Source organism: Tinamus guttatus, unplaced genomic scaffold (genome assembly GCF_059628265.1).
Source record: "Tinamus guttatus ecotype Peru unplaced genomic scaffold, ASM5962826v1 Tinamus_guttatus_pri_ptg000652l, whole genome shotgun sequence".
NCBI classification, from domain to species: Eukaryota; Metazoa; Chordata; class Aves; order Tinamiformes; family Tinamidae; genus Tinamus; species Tinamus guttatus.
In genome coordinates, this window is record NW_028289186.1 from 2,614,371 (window position 1) to 2,624,312 (window position 9,942).

General features: G+C 56.8%; 1 protein-coding gene across 1 annotated transcript; it reads right to left on the reverse strand.

Moving 5' to 3' along the window:
• Positions 1-768: 768 nt before the first annotated feature.
• On the reverse strand, positions 769-8,445 carry TMEM240 (transmembrane protein 240). Its single transcript, XM_010221522.2, is given in 5 exon segments — positions 769-1,214; positions 3,078-3,286; positions 7,994-8,024; positions 8,027-8,075; positions 8,300-8,445. Coding segments are annotated over 5 exon segments (489 nt in total). The 5' UTR covers positions 8,351-8,445; the 3' UTR covers positions 769-1,065.
• Positions 8,446-9,942: the final 1,497 nt, after the last annotated feature.

Consider the following 9,942-nt stretch of genomic DNA (forward strand, 5'->3'; position numbering starts at 1 on the left):
CCCCATACTTTGATTCAACCCATTCTTGAGACATTTGGCTCTGGAGATGAGTTTAGCTTCAGAGCCACAGTCTCTGTGTCCCTCAAGCCAAGCCCAGGTGTTGAAACGCTCTCTGGGCTCAGAGAGGTAAAACAAGGAGCAGGAAGGAGGGTAGGAAACACAGACGGTCAATGGGACTTTCTCACTGAGCTGCCACGTCCCTGGAGAGGTGCCAGCCAGGGCTTCACCACCTAAGAGGATGAGGAGCAGTTCCTGATATGTCAGGAGCAGCGACACGGAAGGTAATGGATCAGATCCTCCTCATTAGCACTAATGAAGGAGAGTGGAGCGAGGAACCACCAAAGTGGGGCAAACCGGGGAGCACCAGCCCGGCTCAGCGGGCTGATACCTTGTGGTATTGAGAGGTGGTCAGTAACTTAAGGCAGGTTTCAGGGGATTTCAACGCAAAGAACAAACCAGTTATTTATTTCCAGGACTTTCTTCTCCCACTGCAGTTCCCAAAAAACATAGACCAGAGTAAAAGGGATCCTGAGCGTTCACAGATAGCTGACAGGAATCCCCATCCAAACCTCTCACCCATCCAGCCATCCTAGCAGGAGGAACCAGAGCAAAGCAAAATCAAACCAAAAGACCAAAGAAATGGGGGACTTCTAGCTCTCAGGTGAGGAACATTGCACATGATCCCCCCTCTCCACCCTTGGTCAACACTCTCAGAGAGCAGCGGGATGTGCAGGACAGCCATGAATGCCACAAAAAAGGCTTTGAAAGTATAATTCAAATCTCTCTTCTCTGTTTATGCTTTTTTGTTGTTGGTCATTAGTTTGCTTTTTACATATGTACACGAGTCTGACAATAAAATGTGGAACACAGTGCAATGTCTTGGCTGCGCAGTATCCAGGATTGGCTTAGTTGTGCATCATGGTGTGCCGCAAGGACACACGGGATGGATAAATAAAATTACGTCCTCCGCTGGCTTCCACAGAGGAGCAAACTCACAGCGGTTCCCGTGGAAGAAGAGCAAAGTCCTTTTTAAAACCTCGCTGCAGTCCCTGGGGGAGGCCGTCCTCAGAGGTGCCGCGGGCTGGGGTGCCCGTTGTGGTAGAGCTTCTGCTTGATGTGCACCATGTTCCCGGTCGCCTCCTCGTACTGCCGGTGGTGACGTTTCCTGAACTCCTTTAGGTTACAAAATTTGGGAATCCAGGACCAGGAGTTGTCTGGAAGGCAGAAAGGAGACAAGTGATGAGATGTGATGGCAAGGGTGAGATCCGTGTTCTGCTGCCTTTGCCCGTGGAAACTGGGCTCCTGCTACAGCCTTGGCCAGGAGCTGGGACTCTCAGCACACAGCTAAGCTCAGGCTCGAGCTCTTCTTCAGGCCAGACTTGTTTTTCAGCTAAACTTGATGCTTTGGTCCTAGCACTGCCCACTCCTCCCCTTGTGAAATAGCTGCAGGAGCAGTTGTGTCTCCCTTCTTTCCACCATCTAAAACCCTTGTTCAGCCCTCTGCTGAACCACACAAGCCTTTTTGGGTTGTTTCACCCAGAAATGCACGCTGTCCAGGGCCACCAAGAGGATTAGCATCTCCTAAAGGACGATAACTGGCACCAAGTGGAGCTACACCAACCGGCGTGTGGCTGCTCGGATCAGCACCGCGGCTATGAGACACGATCCGAGGCAGCCAAGTTGCTACAGAAAATAAAAAATTACAGTGCTGCAGTGGAACAAGCTCATTACAGGAAACTCTTCCATCAGGAAGGAGTTATGAGTTATTCTAACAGACCAGGACTGAAGCCAACCAGGACACAATGTCACACAGTCACTGCTAAACCCTACTCCTGCTAAGGGCAGAAAACTGAGTGCAAAGCAACATTGCATCTGTTTTCCTGAAAAAAATGGCCCTGTGCAATATATTGCATGATTGGTGAACCCTTTTCAAACATGTATGCACAGGAGGAAAAGAAGGAATGGAACAAAACAACAGCTTGGCTTAAGTATGAATATCATCATATTTATCATATCAACCACCTTTAAAGGCTAAAAAAATTCCATGTCACCCCAAGAAGGTCGGTTGGGGGGAAAGGAACCGGCCCCGAGAGACAGTCCTGACTCAGGCTGCTTAGGCTGCTGGGAAGACTAATGAGAAATTAATGTCGTCTTGATCTGAGTTTTTAGAAAGAGTTAGTCCGCTTCCCTAATTAGATTTTTTTTAATAGGTTCACAGATAAATCTTCTCCTTGCTCAATCTCTTTTTCCTTTTTAAATTTGAGCTGTAACTTAGCAGACCTCAGCAGCTGGAGCTTTCCGAGAGCGTGATTCCCAAGGACACTGATCATGGGACAGGACCTCACGGCTTCCACATTTTTATGAGCTGTTCTTTATTTTTCCCCCTCCAGCAAAGAAATCACAGGGGATATTTGTGCTAAGAGAGCAAAGAGGGGCAGGAAGGGTCTCTGCAGGCCCCTGCGCTCTTCGTTTTCGACACAGGAGCTCAGGACACCAAGATAACCAGGCAACAACTCGGAGCAGATACTAACTACACAGGTCTCCCTGAGGCAGAGTCACTGCTGAGGAAAAAAATAACAAAAAAGACACATTGGAAGAGCAAGGAGAATGGGAAAACCTCAGTTTCTATGTCCCTGACCCAAAGGACAGCAGGGTGGCTGTCAGTGTCATTACATTGTCACTAGTTGCGCAAATAGCATGAAGCTCTGCTGCATAGGCAAGAGCCTGGCTGCAAACCAGAGGCACAGGAAAGGATAAAATAAAATAAAATAAAATAAAATAAAATAAAATAAAATAAAATAAAATAAAATAAAATAAAACAAAATATCAGTCAAGTTATTCTGCCCTGAAAATGCTGTTTGCCATTGCAACCATGCAGCCACCACCTGCCAGTCTCCCTGCATGTGAACGTGCCCTCCCTGCCACAAACCGCTTTGCACCAACACACACATTTCCCTTTCCAAAGCAGCGATCCCAAGGCTGAGCTGCTCTGCTGGATATTTCCAGGCAAACCTTCCTGTTTGCATGGAGAGGGTTGGGATGCCCATGGAATAACCCCGCAGGGCGGCTGCACTTACCGTAGCGCCGGCTGGTCCGCCAGGCTCTCACCGCGTAGTGCAGGACGCCGTCCATCCACACCAGAAACCAGCTTATACAAAAGCCCAGCAAAAGTCCCAGCATCAGGTCGATCTCCTGCTTGGTGACATTGTCAGTCACAAAGTAGTTCTCCGAGGAGTCCACCACAGACTGGTCCCCGTCGTACGGGATGACGTAGTGGACGTGATGCCTGTGGCAGGGAAGAGAAACAGGGAGAAGGGTCAGTGGGGAAGAGCGTGGAATGTTTTCCATGCGTTTTCCTGCTCCTGTGGCTGGATCAGCACATCCCAGGTTCAGGAATGTGGCCTTGGCTTCCCTCGCTTCATGTCAGTGACTGGTAGAGAGAAGCAGCAAAGTCCAGAAACACAAATCCATGCCTGGGACATTCCCAGCAAGGGCGCTCTGTGTCCGGGTTCTTCATCTCCAAAATGGGAGCGAATATGAGGATGGAGCCATCGTTCCCCCCGTGGTTGCTCATCCATCACCTCTGGGAAAGTTGTGTGGGCTGCAAGTCCCCGTGGACTTGGAGAGCAGAGAATGGGTTTTGACTTCATCTCTGCAATGAGGTGATGGACACCAGGCTCGGGGTGGTGCTGAGTCTCTGCAGAGACCCTGGCAGCTCGAGAAAGGCGGGAGAATGGAAGGGATGGAGCTGCAGGACCGTAGGAAATAAGGAAGTTGTGGGAAGGAAGCAGCTGTGAGATGAGCTGAACACGTGAGCTAGGAGGATCCCGGAGGACATTGAGCACGAGGAGCAGCTCAAAGAAGCCCCTGGATCTGATTTGCAGCATCCTTGACTCCATGGAGGCTCCGTGACCCAGTGCTCATCTGCACCTGCAGCGGGTGGATAGAGCAGCGCGGATCCGGCACCCGCATCCCAGTGCGAGCGGGACCGGGACACGGGTGTCCCCAGGGCCACCACGGCCACCAGCACCGCTCATGTCCCCCAGCCACGGCACCGCTGCTGCGCAGGAGGGGACGCGGTCCCGGGAGGCCTCTGCATATGCATGAGGTGCAGGTTGCTCCATAATGACGCCTGAGAGGCGTCCAAATATTTACACTAACGAGCTGCCGCTCAGAGGAACCTACCGAAAACAGCCCTAATCTCCGCGGGAGCCTAATGGAGGCCACCTGCACCGGAGGCATCGCACCCCGTCACGGCGAGGCCTGTGGGGCTGCGGTCCCAAAGTCGCTCCGGGCTGGGGGGAGATCCCGTTTCTTTCTCAAATGCAGCGATTTTGGAGCCTGAAGAAGAATCTCTTGTGGCTCCCTGTAGCCTCCACAGCACGAGGAGTCACAACCCAAACTGAGAGGTTCAGGAGAGGGTGGACAGACAGACGGGCAGCAGAGCCGGCTCCGGGGCAAAGATCCCCACTGCAGCCCAAATCCCATTCCGGGCATTCCGGGAGCAATCCAGAGGCACCAGCACGTTGCAGCAGTGAGTTATTAATAGAGTGCAAAGGTGCAGGGTCCCCACCACGCGCCGGGGGAATCGGGAAGTGGAACGTGGCCCCGGTGGCTCCGGGGCTGGATGCGGGCAGGGAACGCGTCGCTCCGGAGCCGAGCGGGACGCGGGTCTCCCTGCAGCCGCCCTGCGCTTCCCACAGGAACCTCTCGGGGGGTGCAAAACCGTCGCCGTGTCTCACCCCAGCATTCCCACGGGAGCAGATAAAGTGGTAGGAGAGGAGATGGAACCACATTTTGGGACAGAAGCAGCCCCCAAAGTCTTGCGATTGCCAGCAACGCCTTTCCCAAAGCCAGGAAAAGAAGGGATCAGCTCATCCCTTCACAGAAAGGCAGCCCTGCTCATGTGAGCAAGGGGAGATGTTGGATATCGGGAGCCCTGAGCCCCAGTGCCCCTGTCCCTGCCCAGTCCTGGTGACGGGGGGCAGCCCCACATCCCAAGCTGGGCTCCTGGGAGCAGCCGGAGCGGAGCCTTGGCCTGAGAGGCTTCACTACGGAGCTGCCCAGAGCGCTAATGTCCCTGCCGGTGACCTTGCTGCGCCGGCTGCTGCAGCTCCAGCTCGGCACGGGAGCCCTTCAGGAAGCACCAGGCGCTGGGGATTAAACGCAACGAACCCGTCGCTGCCGCCACCTTCCCCCTGCCCCGCGGCCCCGCGGTGCCCTGGCCCGGCTCCTCTCGGCGGGTGTCATCGTGTCCTGCCGGGTGTCACGGCTCCCGTCATGGCTCCAGGTGCCACCGCAGCGGTGCCGGGGGGGACGCTCCTCACCCCGCTGTGCTGGCCCCTGCCCCGCTCCAAATCCTGCCCTGACCTTGCAGTGTCCCCCCAGGTCACCCTGTTCGTCCGAGAGCCAGGGCCGGGTGACACCGTCGCACGGGTCCGACACGCGGCACCTTCGCGGTGGCTACGGGCGGCCCCTGTCCCACGTCCTCCCTCCTGCATCGTGGCCGAGGCTCCCGCAGGGCACAAACACCCCAAAGGGGCTGAAACCTCCTTGCAGCCCCTCCGAGCAATGAGAGGGACCAGATTTGCTCAAGGTCACCCAGAAGGTCGGGGAGGAAATCAAGTAACGAAGCCAAAGTTCCTCTTAGGGAACCTCTGAGGCTCCTGGGTGGCCCCGTTGGGCTCCTGCTCCACGCAGGTGTCACCCGCTGTCCTCAGCACGCGGTGGCTTTTTCCTCTGTGTGTCACCAGCTCCTGCCCAGGTCGCTGCCCACCTGCTGCACCGGAGCGGATCCTCTCTGCCAAGGCCGGGTTGGAGACATCCAGACGTGGGATTTGCCGCCTTTGTGCAGCCTTCCACGGCCAGGCCTTCTCCTTGGAATAACCCAAGGAGGCGGGATGAGCAGTTCCTTGGGCCTCCCCGGAGCTGGATGGTGCTCGGTGCATGTTGGAGCTCAGCCCCAGCAGCTCCGGGTGCTGCAGGCCCGGCCGCCGCTGGAGCTGGGAACGTCGTCCTTCCCAAAAAGAGTGACCCCAGGGAGCGCTCCCGGTGACCACTAACGCACCACAGGGAAAATACCACCCGCCTGCGTGACACTAACGCGCCCAGAGCCACCAAAACGTCCTCGGGGCCTCGGACACCTCGCAGTCTGGCTCAGCAGCTCTTCTCCACCGCATTCCCAGCCGCTCTCGCACCAAAACGCGGCACCGACAGCAGCGCCCTTCAGGTATCGGCAAATCCACTTAGTTCCTCATCCATCCCTGCTCACGTCGTGCTCCAGGACATCAATTTTCACGCTGCAAACCAGGATTCATAGCCCCAGCAGCCTCTCCAGGCTCCATCTGCACGGGGAGCCCTTGGACAGCTGGCGAAAAGGTCACCCCTCTTTTGGAAGCGGAGAAATCAAAGCACCAGGTGCTCAGGCAACAGGTCACAGCCCAAAGGGAGCACGTGCGGATCACAGAGCAACCCCCAGCAGGACAACGCCGTGTCCCAGGGGACGGGGGTGCCTCGTGCATCGCCCGCAGCATCATGGAGACGTCGGGATGCAACAGGCCTGCAAAACCCAGAGCCCGTCCTGCAGCGGTGCCAGGTGACCTGCTGGCGCTGCCACCGCTGCTCCCAGCCTCAGGCAACCGGGCAGCTCCACCTCCTGCCTCCACCCGCATCCACTTTTGGAAGCAGTTTTAGGCACTTTCTAAGGAATGACCAAGCCTGGGGAGAGACCTCGGCTAATTCGTGTGCCCCTGCAGCATCCTGGAGGGTGATCCTGCTTGGAGGAGAGCAGCGACCTCCTGCCAGGCCAGCGAGAGCACCCACGGGACCCGACCCTGCCCAGCCACTCCACGGGGTGCTAAAGCTCATTTCCAACAGCAGGCAGCCCTTCTTATCACCACAGAACACACCTACAAAAGATTGTGTGTGTATATATATGTATGTATGTATATATATATCTGTATGCATGTGTATGTATAAACTGAGACAGAGGAAAACTCCCAAACTAGAGAAAAACATCAAGCAGCCTCCAAAAATTACCTAAGAAATTGCCAGTCTCTGCTACAAAGCCAAAGACGTTGTGGAACACATTGCTTGTCCACGCTCCTCCCAACAGGCCGAGGTGCCCAAGCAACCAGATGGTGAAGATCCTGCTGGACCACTCTCTGTCCGGCAGCATTTGGCCCTGGGGGTCTAGGACTTTCCATAAGAAGCTGAGTGGGGACAATAGGAAAATGAATAATGGTCGTCCTTGGGGAAAGAGGCAGAGAGTGGCAGGCGAAAGCGGTTCCCCTTCGTTAAGTTTTGCATCGCCCACCTTGGCCTTGGCACAGTCGGGACCGTCTCTCCAGTGGGAAACCAGGCTCAGGAATGAGGCCTCCACTGACCACAAGCCCAGGGAGAAGACAGAATTGCCCTTCCCCGGAGCTGACGCTGCAGCTCAGAGAGCAGCCCAGGCCATGGACTCGGACCCAGCAAACTCCAGCTCTCCGCTTGCTAAATGCTCCACAAGCAGCTACCCAACGTGCCCTGTCCAGCACCGCTCCTGGAGAAGACTCGCAAAGAATAAAAGCTGGTCAGGGGCCACAAAGCCTGAACGTGGCCCTGTCCTCCAGAACAACATTCCAGGACACAGAGGGAAGAGCCCATTCTGGTTAAGCGACATGACCACTCACTGCAACACCCACAAACACACAAGAAAACACACGGCCTGATGACACCAGAGGCAAAAACGACAAGTGTTGGCATGAAAGTTGCCCTCCTTGCAAGGGCTCCCAGGAACACCAGGAAAAAGAGACTTCCAGGCCCACCACAAACTCCTCTTCCAGAAAAACAACCCGAGCCCCGTATTGATGCAGAAGCTGCTGAGGCCGGCGCGACACGGCCAGAATGCACAAGCGGGAGCCGGGGCAGCGGCCGGTCCCGCTGCGCTGCGTGTCCCCAGCGAGACACACGGGGAGGGGACGGGACCAGGTGAGTGCGGGGGGTCACTCACCTCCCGCAGTTGCAGTGACAAACTCGGTCTAATTGTGAAACCGGTCCAGCAGCGCATTCATGTCCATCAAGCAAGCGATTGCCTGTAAGAGCCCAGAACGAAGGCATCGGGTCAGCTCCGGGTGATGGAATAAAACATTGGCTCGAGTTTTGTTGCCAGCGACTGGAGCGGTCATTAAAGAAAAACAGTCTTTGGTGCCCGGGGATGCACACGCGGACCCGCACACACAGGCTAAGGGCAGCAGGGGGAGGGATAATAAGCAAAAAATATATATATAAATAAAGGAAGAAAAAAAAAATCTCTTACCATAACGACAGAGGCGCCCAGGATCATGAAGATCATGGTGTTTGCATTCATGGACGTCCGGGGGGACTCGCGGCCGCCGGCTCCGCAGCCCGCGCTACTGCGCAGCGCTCAGCGCGGCCGCATCGCTGCGGTGCCGGGGGGGCCGCGGGGCGCCCCCCGCGCACACACGCACCCGGGGGGGGTCGGGCTCCCTCGCCGTGCCCGCTTATTATTTTTTTAATAAAACGTGGCACGTTAAAAAATAAGAGCGCTGCCCCCGCCGCTCCGCTGGCTGCCCCCCGCGCCGCCGGGAGCCGCGCACGCCGCCCCGAGCGGAGCCCTTCATGCAGCAACGGGAACGCGATCCCGGGAAAACGGGGGAGGGAGCGGGGGAGGAGGGAGGCTGCGAAATCGCCCAGTCCGGGGCAGCCTCGTTGCATCCTCTGCCCCGACCCTCCTCCGAGAGAAAAAAAAAGAAAAAAAAAAAAACCCTCTGCCCCTCCCGCTCGGTGCGAAAATAAAACGGAGCCCGCGGGCGGCCCCCGCGCAGCCCCCCCGGCCCGGCCCGGCTCGGCTCGGCCCGGATCGGCCCGCTCGGCGCCGCAGGGCCCCGCTCGGCGCGGGAGGGAGGCGCGATGCAGCGGGGAGAGGCGCCGGGCAGCGCCGGCCCCCCCCGCCCGCCCCGGGCTTTTACCTACGCAGGGAGGCGCCGCTCCGGGGGGGGGGGCGCATGGCGAGCGGCGACAGCGACAGCGGCGGCGACAGCGACAGCGACAGCTCTGCGGAGCTGCCCTGGCCGCGTTTCCCCGGCGCAGCCCCGGCAGCGGGACCTGACCGCGTTTCGAGACCGCATTTTGAGGCCGCATCCCCCCCCATCCCACCCTTCCGCCCGGGATACAGGGATGCTGCTGCCCGGGATACAGGGATGCTGCTGCCCGGGATACAGGGATGCTGCTGCCCAGGGGACGAGGATGCTGCTGTCCCCGGCTGCACAACGGGGCCGGAGCGGGGACACGGGCGCACGGTGCCCCTCGTGGCCTCCCCTTCCCAAATGAGGGCCCCTTTTCTGAGCAGGTCTCGGGCCAGGTTGGTCCATCCTGCCCCAAACCCCCTCTCTGCGGCAGGTGCCTTAAGGGGCACCCGAGGAGGGTCGGGACAGCCAGATGCCACCTTCTTCTTGGGCACGATGACAAGAAAATTGGGAGTGATTCCCCTTCCTGCCATATGCATGCGGGCCCTGGATTTGTCCCTCTGAGGAAAGCCGGAGCAACGCAGAGCCAGATCTAGGGAGTTTTTGTTTTGGCAGAAAAAGAAAAAAAATGCTGTATATCTTAGTCTGATCTATGAAACCTGAAATTTAAGGCCCAAACAAGATCGCACTCCAAGCTCTTCCATGGCTTTATGCTACTGGGTTTGTGGTCAGTCCAGCTCAGGTCATGCATAGGTGCTGTGGCGAAAAATAAAAGAAAATAAGAAAAAAATAATGAAGCAATAAATGTCTTTTGTTTTTTTAATTCAGACTGTCCAACCTGGACATTCAACTTGCCTTGCGGGAGCCGACGGTGCTTCCCAATGTGACGGTGAGGTCCTCTCAGCACAAGCTGCTTTCACGTCCCGGTCCTTGGCCTTCCTCAAGGTCATCCTCACCTTGGTGCCACCCACAT